Source organism: Nansenia antarctica (genome assembly GCF_963989245.1).
Source record: "Nansenia antarctica genome assembly, chromosome: 1".
Classification (NCBI taxonomy): Eukaryota; Metazoa; Chordata; class Actinopteri; order Argentiniformes; family Microstomatidae; genus Nansenia; species Nansenia antarctica.
The window spans coordinates 88475957-88498114 of NC_137674.1; the positions used below are offsets into that span (position 1 = coordinate 88475957).

At 44.5% G+C, this 22158-nt stretch overlaps 1 protein-coding gene across 1 annotated transcript in view; it reads left to right on the forward strand.

Annotated features, from left to right (window-relative positions):
- fndc3a (fibronectin type III domain containing 3A) overlaps positions 1–20700 on the forward strand; it is a 101638-nt gene extending 80938 nt beyond the window's left edge. Inside the window, exons 15-25 of the mRNA XM_080542932.1 lie at positions 2653–2791; positions 3518–3705; positions 4007–4112; positions 4460–4632; positions 4867–4980; positions 5344–5493; positions 12722–13104; positions 13544–13759; positions 14758–14924; positions 15484–15608; positions 18158–20700. Coding sequence (XP_080399058.1) covers positions 2653–2791; positions 3518–3705; positions 4007–4112; positions 4460–4632; positions 4867–4980; positions 5344–5493; positions 12722–13104; positions 13544–13759; positions 14758–14924; positions 15484–15608; positions 18158–18505 — 2109 coding nt within the window. The 3' untranslated portion in view covers positions 18506–20700. The remainder of the gene's footprint in view (positions 1–2652; positions 2792–3517; positions 3706–4006; positions 4113–4459; positions 4633–4866; positions 4981–5343; positions 5494–12721; positions 13105–13543; positions 13760–14757; positions 14925–15483; positions 15609–18157) is intronic.
- The last annotated feature ends 1458 nt before the right edge of the window (positions 20701–22158 follow it).

A 22158-nucleotide genomic window follows, 5' to 3' on the forward strand; every position in this document is an offset into this window, starting at 1 on the left:
AAAGACAACACAACACGTTCCACTACGTTTAGACCATATCAGGAGTTTTGTTTTTGATTGATCCAGTCTTTGTTGTTGTGGTTCAAAGCATGGAGGTTAAAAGCCGAGCGGTTTCTCTGACCACAGGTGTGATTGAAACAGGTTTGTAGTGGACGGATGATGGGGGCAGGTTGGTAGACAGACCTGGGTGTGTGTGTGGGGTCAGAGGTCAGGTGGTTAGACAGACAGGCCTTGACCAGGGTGTGTGTGTGTGGGGTCAGAGGGGCAGGTTAGACAGACAGGCCTTGACCAGCGTTCTGGTGTCAGAGGTGCAGGTGGTTGGCTGCAAGCCAGATGTTCCTGCCAGATAACGCTGTCAGATACATCCCTTAATGACCCCACCTGACACACCTAACCCTCAGCAAAGCTGCTGGACTGTTGTCAATGTCTCTGACACACAAATACACTCTACCTCTGCTCTCACTCTCTCCTCTCATCCCTCTCTCCTCTCCTCCCTCCTCCTCCTCTCCTCCCTCTCTCCACCTAACCTACTTGACTGTTGTCTCTCTCTGACACACAAACACTCTCTACCTCTCCTCTCCTCCCTCTCTACACACACTCTACCTCTCGTCTCTCTCTCCCTGTTCTTTCTCTCTGTTCTTGTCTGACTCATATCTGGGTTGAGAGCAGAGCAGAGCAGAGCGTTGTGTTATAGAGAGTTATCCACCTGTTGCATGCTGATCTCGCATCTCTAGGGAGGATTGGAGCGCCGGCCCCTTCTGTTGTCAGAGAGAGGGGCGCTCGCCCGTCGTATTACCCAAAACAAAACGCTGTTAATCTCACTGGCTGACTGGCTGACTGACTGGCTGACTGACTGGCTGACTGACTGGCTGACTGACTGACTGACTGGCTGGCTGACTGACTGGCAGCTGTGCAGGGTTGTATGTGTACAGCGTGTGTGTGGACCCAGCTCTCACTAGGAGAGCAGAAGGAGGTGTGTGTGTGTGTGTGTGTGTGTGTGTAGAGACGGGGGATGTCACTGACACCCGTCATTAACTCCTTGGTGAGTTTCAGCAGAGTGATGTTGATGCGTGTGTGTGTGTGAGTTTCAGCAGAGTGATGTTGACGCGTGTGGGCGGTTTTAAGGAGCCGAAGAAGCTGTTTTGATAGTCAATTAATCTGAGGCTAAATGAGTATTAGCTGAGCTCTCCTCTGTCAGACTCAGTCTCTTCATTAGCCTCCTCCATGTGGCCAGTCAGAGTTCATCATTATCAGATGTCTGATGACTCGTACAGACGTACACAAATGACCTAATTGATGTGTGTCACGTTCTAATGCTTTGGTCCTCATGTCGGGATCTGATGTAATGATCAGACTTTTCTTTAGAAAGATGTGAATACATTTCTGCGTTGTTGGGAACCAACGACACGTCGCTAGTCAACTAACACAGCTTGTTTTGTGAGCCTGCTAACAATGTAAAGTAGTGTTGTAGTTAACTAGGTAACAATGTAAAGTAGTGTTCTAGTTAACTAGGTAACAATGTAAAGTAGTGTTGTAGTTAACTAGGTAACAATGTAAAGTATTGTTGTAGTTAACTAGGTAACAATGTAAAGTAGTGTTGTAGTTAACTAGGTAACAATGTAAAGTAGTGTTGTAGTTAACTAGGTAACAATGTAAAGTAGTGTTCTAGTTAACTAGGTAACAATGTAAAGTAGTGTTCTAGTTAACTAGGTAACAATGTAAAGTAGTGTTCTAGTTAACTAGGTAACAATGTAAAGTAGTGTTGTAGTTAACTAGGTAACAATGTAAAGTAGTGTTATAGTTAACTAGGTAACAATGTAAAGTAGTGTTGTAGTTAACTAGGTAACAATGTAAAGTAGTGTTGTAGTTAACTAGGTAACAATGTAAAGTAGTGTTGTAGTTAACTAGGTAACAATGTAAAGTAGTGTTATAGTTAACTAGGTAACAATGTAAAGTAGTGTTCTAGTTAACTAGGTAACAATGTAAAGTAGTGTTGTAGTTAACTAGGTAACAATGTAAAGTAGTGTTATAGTTAACTAGGTAACAATGTAAAGTAGTGTTGTAGTTAACTAGGTAACAATGTAAAGTAGTGTTGTAGTTAACTAGGTAGCAGTGGGGATTACTCACCCAATCCATTGCGTTGTTGCAGTGTTTAGGCTTGACTAGCGAGTTTGTGTTGTGATTCTCAACCACGTTGAAACGTAGTTCCGTGTTTCAAACAGAAAAGTCTGAACATTTTGATTGGTTGCCGACATGAGGACCAGATGGACCGTCTCTGAAACTCTCTCCCACACCCTGACCTCTCCTACACCCTGACCACACCCTGACCGCAACACTGACTCTCTCTCCACCTTCAAATCCTGCCTGAAAATCTTTTTAAACTGGCGTATTTTTAACTGATGGTTGTTTTTAAGTCGTTTTGTCTTGTTTTGTTTTGTATTGTTTTGTTTGAATCACTGTTTGAATCTGTTGCTTAATTATACATTTTTTAATCATGCTTTGTAAGGTGTCCTTGAGTGCTTTGAAAGGCACCCATAAATAACATTATTATTATGATTATGATTATTATGATTATGATTATGATTATTATTATTATTAAATGACCAGACTGTGTCTCTGACTCCTGCCTGCCATGTTGTGTGTGTCCTGCAGGTGGCAGCGTACAACACGGAGGGTAAGAGCAACCCCAGCCCGGTGGCAGAGTTCTCCACCTGCCCTGACCGCCCCGGCGGGCCCTGCCGCCCCGCCATCAGAGGCCGCGTGCTGCCTGGCAGCTTCAGACTGGCCTGGGGTGAGACTGACTACTACTGGGGCATCACACATAGCGATCCGCAACACCCCCACCCTGACCACACCCTGACCACACCCTGACCACACCCTGACTACACCCTGACTACACTCTGACTACACTCTGACAACACCCTGACTACACCCTGACTACACCCTGATTACACCCTGACCACACCCTGATTACACCCTGACCACACCCTGATTACACCCTGACCACACCCTGATTACACCCTGACCACACCCTGACCACACCCTGACCACACCCTGACCACACCCTGACTACCCCCTGACTACACCCTGACTACACCCTGACTACACCCTGACCACACCCTGACCACACCCTGACCACACCCTGACTACCCCCTGACTACACCCTGACTACACCCTGACTACACCCTGACTACACCCTGACTACACCCTGACCACACCCTGACTACACCCTGACCACACCCTGACTACACCCTGACCACACCCTGACCACACCCTGACTACACCCTGACTACACCCTGACTACACCCTGACTACACCCTGACTACACCCTGACTACACCCTGATTACACCCTGATTACACCCTGACTACACCCTGACTACACCCTGACTACACCCTGACAACACCCTGACCACACCCTGACTACACCCTGACACCATCACTGGTTCAGCTACTTCATAACCAGTGACCCAGCAGGTATCCTTCTATATGACCTGATGATGTGTTTTCCTTTTCTAGAACCCCCCAAAGACAGCGGCGGGGCGGAGGTGTCTAAGTACATCGTGGAGATCTCTGAAGGCCTGAGTGGCGTGTCCTGGGAGCTGGCGTTCAGCGGGGCGGCCATGGAGCACGTGTGTGAGGGTCTGAAGCCCGGCTGCTCCTACCAGACCAGAGTCTACTGCCTCAGCGAGGGGGGGCAGAGCCCCGTGAGTCACATGACCTCACACACACACACACACACACACACCACCTCACTCGTGTTTCTTAATTAGTTGAGTTCTAACACACGCTTCATTAATATCTCCAGCTCAAATGTTCTCTCCCTTTTGTCGCTAGACTGGTGTCGATACGATTCCCCATACTGGGTTCACCATACAATTTTCTCAGACACATTATGACTGAAAAAGATTCATCTCACCGATTTGAATCATCACATATTTGTATGGATAGTTAACTGTCTCACGATGCATCCTTACATCCCTGTAACTGGTTGTCTCTCTCTGCCAGGTGTCGGAGACGCTGCAGGTGCAGACCCCCCCCGTGCCGCCCGGCCCCCCCCAGCCCCCCCGCCTGCTGGGCAAACCCAAGGCCAGGGAGGTGCAGCTGCGCTGGGGTGAGTCAGGTGTTTCATAAGAAAAGTCCCAACATGTTGATTGGTTGCCGACATGCGTACCAAAGCACAAGAACGTCACATATTTGTTGCCGTCTTGGTCATGCTGTCAGATCTACAGTACGGGCTGTACTGAGCGGTGTGTCTGTGTCTCTCTCTCTCCCTCTCTCTCCCTCTCTCTCTCCCTCTCTCTCCCTCTCTCTCTCCCTCTCTCCCTCTCTCTCCCCCTCTCTCTCCCTCTCTCTCTCTCTCTCTCTCTCTCCCCCTCCCCCTCTCTCTCTCTCCCTCTCTCTCCCTCTGTCTCTCTGTCTCTGTCTCTCTCTCTCTGTCTCTCTCTCTCTCTCTCCCAGGCCCTCCCCAGGCAGACGGGGGCAGCCCTGTGTTGTCCTACAGCGTGGAGGTGTGTGTCCAGGCGGAGGAGGGCAGGGAGGTCCACCAGGGCCCGGAGCTGGACTGTACTGTCAGCTGTCTGCTGCCGGGCCGCACCTACGCCTTCCGCCTGCGGGCCGCCAACAAGGCTGGGGTGAGAACCATACCAGAACCAGAACCCTGCCTAACCCTAACCAGACCCCCCTAACCTTTAGAACTTTACCAGAACTGACTGTCAAACTAGATGGATGTGTGCTCTTGTGAATGTTGTAGGCGGTGGTGTTACTCTAACTGTTATTTATGTTATTATTTGTGTGTAGTACAGAGGCCCGTACTACACACAAATAATAACATAAATAACAGTATTTATTGTATTACTGTTGTGTAGTTCGGGCCTCTGTCAGAGCGTGTGGAGGTGACCACCGGCCCCGGGGCCCCAGAGCCCTGCAGACCTCCTCACACCACCTGCAAGTCTCCTACCTGCACCGTCATCAGCTGGGAGGTGAGACTGCTGCTAAACACCACAACACTCTGACATCACTTCTCTTTATATGAAGAATATGTTTAATTTCCCCCCCAGTGCACAGATTTATTGAACCATTACAATGGGAAGCTGCATCTTGTAAATTATCCTGCCTCCTACACAGAAAAACTGCAAAATAGCTTCATACCAGCTTATCCTGATGTGATTTAGAAAATGTAAGGATACTGGGTGGTAGAATGCACATATCTAGGAAAAGTTATAAAGGAGGGTCCTGAAATTTGAGTGCAAAGATATTTAAAAAACCTTTACTCACATTGTCAAATGACCCCACCGGCTGTTCCAGTGTTAAAGGAGACCCTGTGTTTATGTGCCCCCCCCCAGGCTCCTCTGTGTAACGGAGCCCCCGTGTCAGACTACCGTGTGGAGTGGGGGGCGGCGGAGGGCAGCATGCAGGTGGTCTACAGCGGCCCGGGGGTCAGCTACGAGATGAAGGGCCTGCTGCCTGCCACCAACTACTACTGCAGGGTCCAGGTGAGTCATATATATATTAGGGATGGACGGTTTTTCGGTTAAACCGAAAACCGGGGTTTATAAAAATAGAAACGTTTTTTTATCAAAACCGTCTGAAACCGTTTTTTTTTTTTTTTTTTTTTTTTTCCCTTTTTTCCTATGTTGTTCAAAGAATAAAACTGGAACATGTCACATGTTTGTCGTGTGTGAAAATAACAATGATACAGTCTGAATCTGCTGCGCAATGAGTGAGAGGTTTGGTCAGTTGTGAAGAATAACTGAGGATTAATATCTAATTGGGATTATATTTATGGGTAACGAATCACTCTATGGGAAAGATAGTTGCCTTCAGTTATTGGTAGATAGGAAAGTTTTTTTTACAATTACTCGCTTACATTTAATAAGATCATTTTCGCTGCTCTCTGTAAAGCGCATTGGGTCACTTTTGTGAGAAATGCGCTATAGAAATAAAATGTGATTTGATATCAATCAATCAATGAAACTTTATTTATGTTCTATAGCACAAATCATGCATTGAATGTAACTCCAAGTGCAGTATTTACTAAACCACAATATAATAAAACAAGAGCTATACGGATCAAGAGTGTTTGTGCACAGCGCCACTGTGTGTGAAGGCGCTACTGAAAGTGATGACAGAACGCATGTCTCAGAAGATACGCGGTCATTAGTGACGCAAAGGTAGTTCTGTATTTATCTCTATCTGTATTAGTACATTTATTTTGAAAGCTCTATTTTGACAGCTCTACCATGGGCACTTTTATTTTGATGGGGCATTCTTTGTTGATTGACTTACGACAGTTCAGGACGAGTCAGTCTCGCGGCATGTGGTTTTTATGAAAAGCTTTAAGTATGTTCACTGCATAATTCTAAGTCTAATATTTCAGTGATTATTGAGCAGTATTCAAATATTTAAATACATTGAGCAGCAGCTGAAACTTTGTCTAAGAACCAAGATATTGAGAAAGCAGTTCATTCAATGAAGACGCTGTTCCAAGAGATTATCTTCCGTGCAGGCGTGCACCCTGGATCAGCGGAGCTGGTGTGTTAAGTGTTCATGTGTTTTCTTGTATGGTGTAGCTTACAAAAGTCTGCCTTTCCACTTATGTTTGTGAAACTAAGTAGCCTAAATGTGTTGCGACTGTGCTTACGGTGTTTTAATGGTGTTCGACATGAGTGTATTGTAGCAGTAGGGCTCAATTATTTGAAATTGTCGCTATCTTTTTTTTCTTTTTTTTTCGTTTTTCGGTCGTTTTTCGGTTAACCGGAAAACCGCGGTTTTAGTCTTTGACGGTTTTTCGGTTTCAATAATTGGAAACCGTCCATCCCTAATATATATACACATATAACTACTACTGCAGGGTCCAGGTGAGTCATATATATATACACATATAACTACCGTATTTTCCGGACTATAAGTCGCGGTTTTTTTCATACTTTGGCTGGTCCTGCGACTTATAGTCAGGTGCGACTTATATATCAATAATTCATAATCTCTGACTGACATGAACTGACATACTGTAATCTCTGACTGACATGAACCAAGGAGTAACTTCCGCTAGCGCCTCATACACGATAGAATAGCCATTATACTTGACAATGTGGACATTAAACACGACAATGTGGACATTAAACATGATGTTATGGACCTTATACACAATGTTATGGACGTTATAAACGATATTAAAGTCATTTATTCCTTCCAGAGACTGTTCTATGTTGCTAAGTTACCCCCGCGAGGCTATTTTGCTACTTCCGCTAGCGCCACATACGCGATAGAATAGCCATTATACTCGACAATGTGGACATTAAACACGACAATGTGGACATTAAACATGATATTATGGACCTTATACACGATATTATGAACGTTATACACGATATTAAAGTCATTTATTACCTTTCAGAGGCTGTTCAATGTTGCATTGTTTGTAGGCCGCCCTTCATCCTAACTACTTCCGTTTTTCACCAAGCTATCTTTGTCATGGCCTTATACACGATAAATAGTCGTTACACTCGACAATGTGGACATTAAGCACTATATTATGAACGTTATACACGCTATTATGAACGTTATACACGATATTAAAGTCATTTATCACCTTTCAGAGGCTGTTCCATCCTGTTTGCTTGCTCCCGCGACGCCATTTTGCTAACCTTCGTTAGCAACGCGCTAGCTAGCCCTGGCTTTACACTCGATAATTTAAGTATTTCTAACCTTTCAGAAGAAGTTTTAACGTGAATTATGTCCTTCCTGGGCTTACAAATCCTCTCATGTCTCTTCACAGTGCCAGACTAGAGTCAAGCTCAACAGGGTCTTCTTTCCCCGCTGATTCCGCCAAGCCCGTTCCCTTGAACCATGCGACTTATAGTCCAGTGCGACTTATATGTGTTTTTTTTCTCTTCGTGCCCCGTTTTTGGCCTGCTGCGACTTATACTCGGGTGCGACTTATAGTCCGGAAAATACGGTACTACTGCAGGGTCCAGGTGAGTCATATATATATATATATCGGAGCATCCCTAGTTATATATATATATAATATATATATATATATATAATATATATATATATATATATAAAAGGTGACACATATATATATATATATATATATATATATATATATATATACACATATAACTAGGGATGCTCCGATCTGGATTTTTGGGTCCGATACCGATCACGATTTTTTTCCTCAAGATCTACCGATACCGATACCGATCTTTTTAAAAATACATAACTTTATGCCTACTGACTGGATAATAGCCTACATATATTTTGCTTTTTAGACAAAAGTCTTGATCCATTAGGCACCAAGCAAACGCAGACCCAAGTCAGTCGATATGGCTGTATAAAAGACATCATAAACGTGGCCTTCATGGTTTACATACGCAGGGGTGCAAACTGGCGATGGTCCAAAAAGGTGACACTTTTTTTTTGTCCGTAGATGGTTAGCTCTATCATTAACAGTCTAACCTCGATGCGCGTGTAAGTAGCGATGGCCCTGACCGTAAAACCCGCATAATTAATGTAAGCAGGTTTCTACAAGTTACATTTAAGACCTTTATAAGAACACTTTTAATAGATTTGAAGACCTATTGAGCAAGTATTGGTATTAGACTCACATTCATTGATTCTTTTCATTAGCAATGCTGGGTGATCTGTTCTGTTGCATATAGAACAATGATAATGTAAGTTAGCCTACTTTATCAATTCTTGATTCATTTCCATTGCTTCTCAACACAATACTAGATATAATAGCATAAATAACAGAATAAACTCACACACTTACTTACACTGCATAGCCTACATACTGAGATATGGCACACACACACACACACACACACACACACACACACACACACCTCTCACAGGTACACACACCTCTCACAGGAGGGCCACACACACACACACGTACAGCTACACACACACGCACGCTATATTTACTAAACCACACACACCGTTGCTACCACTGCAAGTTTGAAGAAATTATAACTTCACATGCCTACAGTCGAATCGCCTCCTACGGCGATTATCGTATCGTGGCCTCTTGTCTTATCGTTTCACGTGGCAACATATCAGGGTTTTGGGCGCAGCTTAACTGACGGTATTTAGTGATCGTTAAACTGTTGTTTATTTTTCGTGTTATGAAAAAAACCGAGTCTGCGAGTAGCGTAGTTCTAGGCTGAGTTCGTAAACTCGCTCTGAGAGCGCCGGAGCGCACACTGGGCTCAACGTCATAAAGGGACCAAGTAATTTGATTGGACAAGAGGCATTCCATGACTGCTGGTCAGATTTCCAGAGCGAATTTACGAACGCAGCCTAGAACTACGCTACTCGCCGACTCGTTTTTTTTCATAACACGAAAAATAAACAACAGTTTTACGATCACTAAATACTTTATGGATTGGATTCACCATTCTCGTTTGCCATAGACTACTATTTGGTAAGGCTTTTGTAAATACTTTTGTTTTGGGACGTGTTTGTGTTTGGGGTGGTATGATCATCTAATTATGTGTAGTTATGTGTTTCTAGCATGTCGATGTTCTATCAGGTAAATTCTCTAGAACTAACCTCATGACATTTCACAATCACAAACATATATGTACAGAAACTCACTAAAGTATAAAATACCGCTTCTCTTGAAATCACTCTCCAGCTCCTATGACGCTTAGAGGTCAATGCATTTGTTTTTTTGGTGAACTACCGTAATAACCCTAAATGGTTAGAGAGTGCAACTTCTCTGCTTTCAGAAACTTTTTTTCCGATTGCACATATAGTTCAAGAATTACGATAGTTTGAACGAACCCTGTGAAATCCTGTTGAGAAGTTATCGCAACATAGAAATAACGTTTTCCCACAATAAAATAACTTAAAAGATCGGCTTTTGCGATCGGCCATTTTTGCCGATCACCGATCGAGTCATTTGGAGTGAAATCGGCCGATTTAAATCGGTGGCCGATAAATCGGAGCATCCCTACATATAACTACTACTGCAGGGTCCAGGTAACTACCATATATATACATATATAACTACTACTGCAGGGTCCAGGTAACTACCATATATATATACATATATAACTACTACTGCAGGGTCCAGGTAACTACCATATATATGTATATATAACTACTACTGCAGGGTCCAGGTGAGTCATATATACATATACATATATATACACATACAGTGGGGCAAAAAAGTATTTAGTCAGTCACCAATTGTGCAGGTTCTCCCATTTAAAAAGATGAGAGAGGCCTGTAATTTTCATCATAGGTACATTTCAACTATGAGAGACAGAATGGGGGGAAAGAATCCAGGAAATCACATTGTCTGATTTTTAATGAATTCATTGGTAAATTCCTCTGTAAAATAAGTATTTGGTCACCTACAAACAAGCAAGATTTCTGGCTCTCACAGACCTGTAACTTCTTCTTTAAGAGGCTCCTCTGTCCTCCACGTGTTACCTGTATTAATGGCGCCTGTTTGAACTCGTTATCAGTATAAAAGACACCTGTCCACAACCTCAAACAGTCACACTCCAAACTCCACTATGGCCAAGACCAAAGAGCTGTCAAAGGACACCAGAAACAAAATTGCAGACCTGCACCAGGCTGGGAAGACTGAATCTGCAATAGGTAAGCAGCTTGGTGTGAAGAAATCAACTTTGGGAGCAATTATTAGAAAATGGAAGACATACAAGACCACTGATAATCTCCCTCGATCTGGGGCTCCACGCAAGATCTCACCCCGTGGGGTCAAAATGATAACAAGAACGGTGAGCAAAAATCCCAGAACCACACGGGGGAACCTAGTAAATGACCTGCAGAGAGCTGGGACCAAAGTAACAAAGGCTACCATCAGTAACACACTACGCCGCCAGGGACTCAAATCCTGCAGTGCCAGACGTGTCCCCCTGCTTAAGCCAGTACATGTCCAGGCCCATCTGAAGTTTGCTAGAGAGCATTTGGATGATCCAGAATAGGATTGGGAGAATGTCATATGGTCAGATGAAACCAAAATATAACTTTTTGGTAAAAACTCAACTCGTCGTGTTTGGAGGAGAAAGAATGCTGAGTTGCATCCAAAGAACACCATACCTACTGTGAAGCATGCGGGTGGAAACATCATGCTTTGGGGCTGTTTTTCTACAGGACGACTGATCCGTGTAAAGGAAAGAATGAATGGGGCCATGTATCGTGATATTTTGAGTGAAAACCTCCTTCCATCAGCAAGGGCATTGAAGATGAAACGTGGCTGGGTCTTTCAGCATGACAATGATCCCAAACACACCGCCCGGGCAACGAAGGAGTGGCTTCGTAAGAAGCATTTCAAGGTCCTGGAGTGGCCTAGCCAGTCTCCAGATCTCAACCCCATAGAAAATCTTTGGAGGGAGTTGAAAGTCTGTGTTGCCCAGCGACAGCCCCAAAACATCACTGCTCTAGAGGAGATCAGCATGGAGGAATGGGCCAAAATACCAGAAACAGTGTGTGAAAACCTTGTGAAGACTTACAGAAAACGTTTGACCTCTGTCATTGCCAACAAAGGGTATATAACAAAGTATTGAGATGAACTTTTGTTATTGACCAAATACTTATTTTCCACCATAATTTGCAAATAAATTCTTTAAAAATGTGATTTTCTGGATTTTATTTTTCTCATTTTGCCTCTCATAGTTGAAGTGTACCTATGATGAAAATTACAGGCCTCTCTCATCTTTTTAAGTGGGAGAACTTTCACAATTGGTGGCTGACTAAATACTTTTTTGCCCCACTGTAACTACTACTGCAGGGTCCAGGTGAGACACAGTCTCATGCTTTGACCAAATTAAAATGACATGTGGGTCAATCCTTGGCCCCCTTCTATTCAATCTCTTGAATCTCTACATGCTTCCATTGGGACACATCATAAAAAAGAACAAAATTGCCTACCACAACTATGCGGATGACACTCAAATCTACATAGCCCTCTCACCGAACGACTATAGTCCCATTGACAATCTCTGTAATTGCATTGATGTTTAAAAAAAAAAAGAACATGATTGGTTGCCGATGTGAGGACCAAAGCATTACAACATGTCACACATATTACTATCTAATCCCAATGTAATTTTCCTCAGCCTCGACACCAGAAACAGTGCGTGTGTATCAAGGAGTTTCAGTTGTGAGTCCAGATACAGAAGAGGAAGAACAGGAGACTGTTACACTCCCACCTAGTGGTCACAGAGTGTCATTACACGCTGGGAACTAGTGCAAGCTAAAGTGTTGTGAATGAATGATGAATGAATGAATGAATGGTCTTTATTGTCATTGCTATAGTACAGGTACCAAAAAACGAAATTTGGGAGGTGTTATGCATCTGACTGTTGTTAATCCACTGTGCAATAATTTAATTAGAATAAAATCGTATGAATTTAGAATGTGCCATTTAGCAGACGCTTTTAATCCAAAGCGATTTACAATTCCAGATTACAGGGACATTCCCCCTGGAGTAACTGAGGGCTAAATGCTTTACTCAAGAGCACACTAGTGGTGGTGTTCCCAGGTCTTACTCAAGAGCACACTAGTGGTGGTGTTCCCAGGTCTTACTCAAGGACACACTAGTGGTAGTGTTCCCAGATCTTACTGACACACTTGTGGTGGTGTTTCAGGGGGGATTTGAACTCACAACCCTCCGATCGCCAGTCCAACTCACTACCCACCAGACCACCAGTAACGTGTCCCCCTGTCCCCCTGCAGGCGGTGAACGTGGCAGGCGTGGGGCCCTACAGCGAGGCGGTCCTCTGCCAGACGCCGTGCTCCGTCCCCGCGGCCGTCAGCAGCATCCACGCCCTGACGGAGGCCGAGCTCAGAGCCCCCCGCACCCCTCTGGGGGAGGAGGAGGAGGAGGAGGAAGAGGAGGAGGAGGAGGAGGAGGAGGAGGAGGAGGGGGGGGGTCCCCTGGCTGCGGCCAGCCCTCTGTACTCCCCATCCACCTGTCTGGGGGTGCGCTGGGACCCCCCCTGCGACCACGGCGCTGAGATCACCTCCTACCTGATCGACCTGGGGGAGCGGCAGGCCACCGCCGTGGGCCCTGTGACCCGACACCTCATCACACAGCTGCAGCCCGACACCAGCTACAGGTACCCCTACCCCCTAACACCACCCTGTACCCCTAACTAGCTACAGACCAGACACCTCATCACACAGCTGCAGCCTGATACTAGCTACAGGTACACACCACCCCCTACCTCCTACCCACTACCCCTGTACCCCAACACACCAGCTACAGGTTCACACTACCCCCTACCCCTGTACCCCAACACACCAGCTACAGGTACACACCACCCCCTACCCCTGTACCCCTGTACCCTTGTACCCCAACAGGTACACACCACCCCCTACCCCTGTACCCCAACCACACCTCTATCAATACTTGCTACAGACCAGACACGTCATCACGCAGCTGCAGCCTGACACCAGTTACAGGTACATTTATATCAGTGGTGTCTCTAGTGGTCTGCTGCTCTCAGTAAACAACACCCTCTCTACCCTCTGCCTCCCCCCCCCCCCCCCCCTCAGGATCAGGATCCAGGCGTTGAACAGCCTGGGCGCGGGTCCGTTCAGCCACACCTTCAAGCTGAAGACCAAGCCCCTCCCCCCCCCGCCCCCCCGGCTGGAGTGCACCGCCTCCAGCCACCAGACCCTCCGGCTGAAGTGGGGCGACGGCCCGGCCAGTACCAGAACCACCTCCGACGCTCTGCAGTACCAGCTGCAGCTCCAGGACAAGACCAGCAGGTCAGTACCACAACCAGTACCACAACCAGTACCAGAGCAGGTCCAGGACAAGACCAGCAGGTCAGTACCAGAACCAGAGACCAGCAGGTCAATACCAGAACCAGCTGCAGCTCCAGGACAAGACCAGCAGGTCAGTACCAGAACCAGAGACCAGCAGGTCAGTACCACAACCAGTACCAGAACCAGAGACCAGCAGGTCAGTACCAGAACCAGCTGCAGCTCCAGGACAAGACCAGCAGGTCAGAACCAGAACCAGAGACCAGCAGGTCAGAACCAGAGACATAAAGTCACAGTGTGACACTCAATAACTAACGAGGATAAAACACAGAGAAGTCAGAGACTTATTTCCACTGTGGTCCTCTTCCATGACAGACAACATCAACATACAGCAGCAACAATATAAAACACAATATGATAATGTTGTTATGATAAAACTATATAAAACATTATGAAGCACTAAAACTAGAGCAGGCTCTCCCATGGAAGGTCTCTACTGCCACGTTAAACTGGTTTGCAGGGCTAACAGATGTAAGAGAAGCTGGGAGGTTATTCATGCTCCCGCTCCAGAGTAAGCTAAGGTATTCTTTCCTACCAATATCCTAAAGCTTGTGGTAAATTGATTGGAAATTCCTCACAAAAGTAAAGCATACCAGGCGACTGAGAGAGAGACGCTCTGCTTTGTCAATTCATGTTTCAGTAGAATAATCTGTTCTCTCTCTCTCTCTCTCTCTCTCTCTCCCTCTCCCCCTCTCTCTCACTCTCTCCCTCTCCCCCTCTCTCTCTCCCTCCCTCTCCCCCTCTCTCTCTCTCCCTCTCTCTCTCTCCCCCTCTCTCCCTCTGCCTCTCTCTCTCTCCCCCCCTCTCTCTCTCTCTCCCTCTCCCCCTCTCTCTCTCCCTCTCCCCCTCTCTCTCTCCCTCCCCCTCTCTCTCTCTCTCCCCCTCTCTCTCTCTCTCTCTCTCCCCCTCTCGCTCTCTCTCCCTCTCCCTCCCTCCCCCAGGTTTCTATCGTTGTACAGAGGACCCTGCCACACTCACAAGGTCCAGAGGCTTAATGAGTCTACCTCTTACACCTTCCGCATCCAGGCCTTCAACGAGGCGGGCGAAGGGCCCTTCTCCAATGTTTACACCTTCACCACCCCCCACTCCCCCCCTGCCCCCGTCAAAGGTACGCCACCAGACATCTACTCATCTGTTCATCTCTCATCTGTCTTCCCCCAGACTCTCCACATTCATTCAGTCATAATTGCCTATGTTAGCCTTCCATGACCATTTTTAATTTGAACTAATTAGCAGTAGAACAGCCGTGGGTGGGGTGGTTTGACCCTGTGAGTGAAGAAAATTGTTATCTCTTTGCACTCGATCAAATTTCAGGACCCTCCTTTCATGACTTCTCCTAGATATGTGCGTTCTACCACCCAGTATCCTTACATTTTCAACATCACATCAGGATAAGCTAGTATGAAGCTATTTTGCAGTTTTTCTGTGTAGGAGGCAGGCTAACTTACAAGCCGACCAACTAGTGGTCGTTGTGTGTAAGTAGCAGCTTCCCATTATAAAGACTATGGTCATGTGACCCCCGAGGTGGCTCTTATAGTAGGTAACATAGACACGGCTGTTCTAGTGTTAACTGTCACTTAGATTTAACTGTCACTTTCAAATTTGAAATGAGATTTGACAGTTGGTGATGTGGTGTTCTAGTGTTAATACTGGTTTCCTGTCCTCAGCTCCCAGGGTCGACCGGCTGGAGGACCACTCCTGTGAGGTCAGCTGGGAGCCCGTGCCGCCCATGAAGGGAGACCCCATCATCTACACCCTGCAGTGCATGTTGGGAAACTCAGAGTACAAACAGGTACCAGTACAAGTCACACCAGCCAGTGTTCTGACCAACCAGGGGCTAGAGTCATTTTTTTTTTTTTTTTTTTTTGTTACATATTCTGAAACTACAGATTGTACATTTTGTGAAGACGACATGCGTGTTTGAATGTCGGTCCCCCTGAAGTCACAATCCTGAGAACAAGCAGCTGTCAGCTGTCAATATCTGTCAGTGTTAGTCACTGGGTCAGATAGGCTTTTCAAAGAGAAGTTTACAGTACATAGCTAGCTATAGCTAACATTATCACCTAGCAATGTTATTACCCTAGCTAATTAGCCAGCTTATTATTATGGAGGCTGTATGGTGGTTGTAACTGTTATTCTTTTAATGATCCAAACAAGTCATCAATCAGGATCAGAATAACTAAAAGTAGTTTGCTTATGTCTTGTGCTAGAAATAGTGCAGTGCTCAGTAGTCAATGTCCAGCCTTGTAGTTCAGCTTCAAGTTGTATTTGCCAGTTTGAACTGAGGGCAACAAGTGAGAACATACAACAGACTATACACAGGTAAGCTGCATGCAAGGTCTGTGAACTGACTATCAACAGATAATAAATCATGACACAGTTCTAAATGCTGCAGTGTTTCCTCTATATGCATTTATTGGTGGCGGGCCGTGTGTGTGTGTGTGTGTGTGTGTGTAATGCGCGTTCCGCATGTTCCGCTGCAGCTGTAGGATATATTGGTATTTGATCACCTTGTAGGAGTGACGGAAATAACAGGACGATCTAGTCGTTTTGCCGGTAGAAAAACAATCATGTGCGCTTTATTCTCACTCTCTGCATGCGTACTGACAACAACATTCATTCATCTCCGTCCCACTTATATCACGTCATATCACCCGCTAAGCAGCATGGGTGTTGTAGTAAACATAAACATATGTGTGGTGGCCTGGGAAAACCCTTCACATGGTGGCATTTTGACATTTTCATTTTTTTTATATTTCCATAAATTAGAAGTTCTCAGCTATTCATAACTGGTTGAATGACTGAGATAGCCCTTTATTTTAAAAAGTTATGAGCATTTTAATGTAGCATGTCAAAAAAAGTGAAAGGGGAGAAATCCTCCCCTTTCTCCTCCGGGTCGGGGGAGGAGCCTATGCAGATCGGCCGGTCTCGTTAGTCTGCTTGTGATGCGGTGGTAATCTGCTTGCCTCGTCGGTATGCGAGGGACAGATCCATTTGTGTGTCTTCTAGTTAAGATGTTATTACTTTATGCTTATTGTGAGCATCAGTAAACTGGCAATAACACAGGTGGAAGTATCGTCTCTCCTTTCGCTCATGTGTGCGTGCGTTGCTTAACTGAGAATGAGACACGTTCAACGTGATGTTGTTTTGCTAGCAAACTACCCGCCACAAAAACATAAAAATAAGTACTTTCTCTTTTGTTTTCTTAAAATGTTTATTCACCATAATGTAGTATGGAGTTCAAAGTACTAGAATACCACATAATATCAAAATCGCCAAAATCGCGATTTCCATCTATATTTGCTCTTTGCCACGAACGAACGCCAGCGACATCCGACGGGTTTTCCCAGGCCACCACACATATAACAGTGCTTTATACAAGGCTGGAACGCCGTGAATTATGAATACTTTGCTTGCTAACCAGCGGTCACTACAACCTTCTATATAAAATCACCTGCTCGGCTTTAATGACTAAGAAATTATAATTGTTGCCACCCTGTAGTTTTTGGTGAAACTACGTCTTTGTTTTGAGCGCCAGTGCGTGTTTTATGCGCGTGCACGCGGGGAAAAAAAACGCGGCGACAGAGCCGCTCCGCCACTAATGTCAAAAATCCTGGAGGAAACACTGTCTGTATCTATGCCCAACTGTTCTTATTCAACAACATATCACCAGAGAGTGTGGTGTTGACTGTTTATGACGCTCACGTTATTACCTAGGCTAATTAGCCAGATTAATTATCTGGCTTTCCAACACTGCGCTGTATTGTGTTTCCATAGCGACTGAAGAGACTGCAGCAACTGAATGAAACATAATGATAATAGCATGTTGTCAACTGACTCTGTCATTATTATTCAAATGATTCAACCAAGATTGCATGAACACAAAACATGAATCAAAACAGACAATTGTAACTGTGTGTGGCACAGAGAGGATGTAATAAGAGACTAATAACACAAATACACAAATACTCAGCAAACAAACTAAAGTGTCTGGGGTGTGAGAGGATCCACTGACTTATATAGCTCCTTATCCCAAAGCGCTTTACAACAGCCTCTCATTCACCCATTCACACACACATTCACACACCAATGGAGGCAAGCTACCATGCAAGGCGCCCAAGGAGACCTTGACACGGGGTTCGAACCGCCGATCTGCCGACCTTGAGATCCTTAGACGCCGGCTCTACCTCCTGAGACACAGCCTCTACCTCCTGAGACACAGCCTCTACCTCCTGCACCCACAGCCGCCTCCCTCTCTCACTTCTCCCTCTCTCTTCCCCTCCTCCCTCTCTCTCTCTCTCTTCTCCCCCTCCCTCTCTCTCTCTCTCTTCTCTTCTCTAGGTGTACAAAGGCTCCTCCACCTCCTGCCAGCTCCCCAGCCTGCAGCCCAGCAGCGAGCACCGCTTCCGGGTGTGCGCCCTCCGCCTCTGCCCCGGGGGAGGGGGGGCTCCAGAGCTCAGCGGGCCCTACAGCCCCACCGTGACCCTGTCCCCCCAGCGCAGCGAGCCCCAGGCCGGGGGCGGGGGGGGGCCGGGCGGGCCGGGGGGGGCCAGGGGAGGGGGGGAGGCGGGGGGGGCCAGGCCCAGACGCAGCCTGTCAGATGAGCAGTGCGCCGCGCTCATCCTCATGTTCTTCGCCGTGGTGTCCATCCTCATCGCTTTCGTCATCCAGTACTTTGTCATCAAATGAGTCATGACTCCCCCCACCCCAGCCCCCCCCCTACCCCAGCCCCCCCCCCCTCCACCCCAGCTGCAGGGTTCCTGTTGTTGATGTTGTTTTAGTCGTGTCAGACCAGGTGATCAGATTATCAGAGCGAGGAGACGGGAGGACAGACGACCTGAACAACAACAAGGACATGCTACGATTTATTGCCCCTATTATAACTTCCTGTCTCCCCCCCTCCCTGTCCCCTTCTTCTATACTTCATTGTGATTGGTTATCCTGCCACAGAAGGGCCAATGGAAGGAGAGCATGGATAACGGTTATAAGACAGAGTACATACATCATAACGTTATGACTTTATGTACTGGTTGATCATATATGTATAGAGTGAGTTATTTATATATGAGTTTAAATGTCCAGTATAAAACAGTTTTTGATTATGTTCCAAAAAAATATAGTGTAGGTGTATGGGTAGTCTGTCTGCGTGACTCTCTGGAGCCCAGAGGAGTGTCTAGATACACAGGAGAGTGTCTAGAAGAGTGTCTAGATACACAGAGGAGAGGGTCTAGATACACAGGAGTATCTAGATACACAGAGGCGTGTCTAGAGGAGTGTCTAGATACACAGGAGTGTCTAGAAGAGTGTCTAGATACACAGAGGAGTGTCTAGATACACAGAGGAGTGTCTAGAGACCCAGGAGAGTGTCTAGACACACAGGAGAGTGTCTAGACACACAGGAGAGGGCCTGAGGGCCGTGGGAAGATAAGATGAGGGGTTATCTAGAGAGGTAGAACAGATATACTATTCTTGTTTGCATTATAGAATGTTAATTTAGCACTTTCCAACTTTTTTGATGTTCAGAATGTGTAAGAATGCAAAAATGGAGAGATGTTAGTATATTTTTGTACAGTAATACTCAAGGACCTGTTCGTTCAAGAAATTGCGTAGAATTGAGATAGAAAAACCAACAACAACAACCAAACTAACACAACAAATTCTAATTATTTTTACTATCATATAGTTAAATTGTAGCTTTTTTTTTCAATCATGCAGCTGCTTTACTCTGAGATATTGTTGTTCAGCACAATAAATGTACGCTTACCCTGATTATCTTTTTTCAGTAATTGATTTTGCACCTTAGTGAAGAAGAACCATGACTGGATGTATCCTGGTCTCGTGATGCATTTTCTGTTTCTGTTTCTGCCCTGTTTCTGTTCTGGGTGTTTTAAAAGTCGTAGTACCACATCATCATGTGTTCTCTGACGGTCGGTGTCTCCCACCACCACGGTGTCGACACCAGCTGCTTCAGAAAGCGCAAGGTTGGCAAAGAAAAACTTGGGAGCATTTTTCTTAATTTCTCAGAACTTTTTGGGGTTTGTTTTTATTTTTAGAAAGCACTAATATGTGTTTTTGTTCCTTTTTTTTCTTTTAGCAATATTGATTTAATGTTAGTCAGCATATAAATAATCATGATAATGTAATGTTGTCCTACAGTAGGTATTATTATTATTATTATTACTGATTTATTTTGATTTCCTTTCGTCAGGGTCCTACATGTGTGAAGTATATTTTTTTATGATATTGAAGTAATATAAGTTAACTTTGTCCAGAGAAAATAAGAGAACCTTAGTACTCATGAAATATGAAAAGCAAACAGCAGATAATGTGTGAACTCTGTACTTCCTGTGAATCTAAATGTTTGCCTTTTCTCTGTGTGTTAAGTCTTTGTAACAGATTGTGACACTGAGAGATCAGTGTCCTAGTCTGTCTGTAGGGAGTAGTGTTTGGTTATGGGCAGAGTCTTGTTATGAGATACAGGTACCTTGCAAAATGTGTTGGAAAAATTACATGATTTGGTCTATCAGACATTCTGCAAATGTCTTCTTTTTGTGGTTTAAAGACAAAAATTCCTATTTTTGATAGTGATGCAACGTGTGCCATTTTAACACCTCCTCACCGCCGCGGGCCACTGCTCTGGGCCGAGGAGAGAGAAACAAAAACGCTACAAAAAGAAATAAAATATGCACAAAAAATGAGACCATTTTTATGTAATTTTAATGTTTGCAGTTACCTCATATACCGTACATTCCAAAATGAAGATTTGTTATATGACATACTACCAGACATATCACTTTAACATGTTCGCTATGGGAAAAATATGTATAATCATAAATATGTATCTAAAGTGTATCTGTATAGCCATGATATCTACAAAAGATCCATGCACAATAAAAGATTTATAATTCTTCTTTGCGGTCTTGTTTTCCTGTGTGTGTGTGTGTGTGTACTGTGTGTGTGTGTGTCGTGTCTCTCTGAGGAAGCGCAGGCGTGTGTGTGTGTTATTGGCCACATTGGTAGTGTTATAACGGAGCTGTCTCTGGACATTGTAGGAACATGGCTGGGAGTGGTTCTGTAATGTAAGAAGTAATTTCCTGTTTGGCCAGAACAGACAGTCATGTTCATCTTGTCTCGCTCAAGAGGTTTCTTGCTGGTGTGGAGTTTGTAATTGGGTTAATATATTTATATATACAGTATAGTTAATATATTTCACACTACAGAGCTTGATAGGATATGTACTGTACTCTAAAGAGAGATCTACTGGAACGGTGAACCAGACGAAATTAAACAGGCCTCTATGTAATTAATATGAATATGAGGGAATGATATCAGAGCATTGAACCTCTCCCTAAAAGCTTCAATTATTCAGAAACGATATTTAAAAGGCCTTTTTGCCTTCATACAGATGATGTGTATATACGCCTTGTCACAACATCTCATTTTCGGTATGTTGAAAATGAAATACTGTACAAAGTCTCACCCTTCTCTAAACATGCTTATATAGGCTAGCTGGTTACAATGTCAATGTTCTCCTCAACAACAGTCACATATTACAACAAATAATCTGTTTTTTTGAAAAAACTGTTTATAGAATTCTTTTTTAAAACCAGAATAATTTTCTGCAATAATGTTATAAAGAATGGAAACATGATGTCACATAAACAACTTTTAAAAGACTATGGGACTGTATGCACCATCCAAAACTACAACTAACTGAGTCTAAATTCTAAACACATTTCTAAATGGTGAAACCCTGAGGAATGTGTTTATATACCTTCAAATAAAAGCTGAAAATCTATAACTTTAACTTCATAGTAATTGTTTGATTTCAAATCCAAACTTTTGGAGTACAGAAAAGAAGAAAAGAAAAGTCCCATTACTTATAGAGGCACTGAATTACCTTTTCTTCATCTCACATCTTCAGCACTCTATTACCCAGCAGCCTCTCTGCTCAATGTGCTACATGGCAACAACAGACTCGAGGTCGTGCTGAATATACTGAATATTATATAAACCCCTCAAAAAAAGTTCAGAAACGTTTTTTCGGTTGATTATTCCTCCCCTTTAATAATACCAATTGGTATTGTATTTTATATCGTTGGAAAGCCTGATTAGTCACCTTTACAACAAGGTACAACTTGTAAGGATCATGCATTCGTGGAATGAGCAACACAGCTAAACGTGTGGGTAGCGGCCCAAAAATATTTGTCAAAATCCCCTATATTCTTCTGTTGGTATTCACTCTCGTTTTGAGTTGCTTGGTGGATTGGATGATTGCACTCTCCCACAGTAATAAGGAAAAAACAACACATTGGCCATTTTTTACATTTTATTCATTTTAC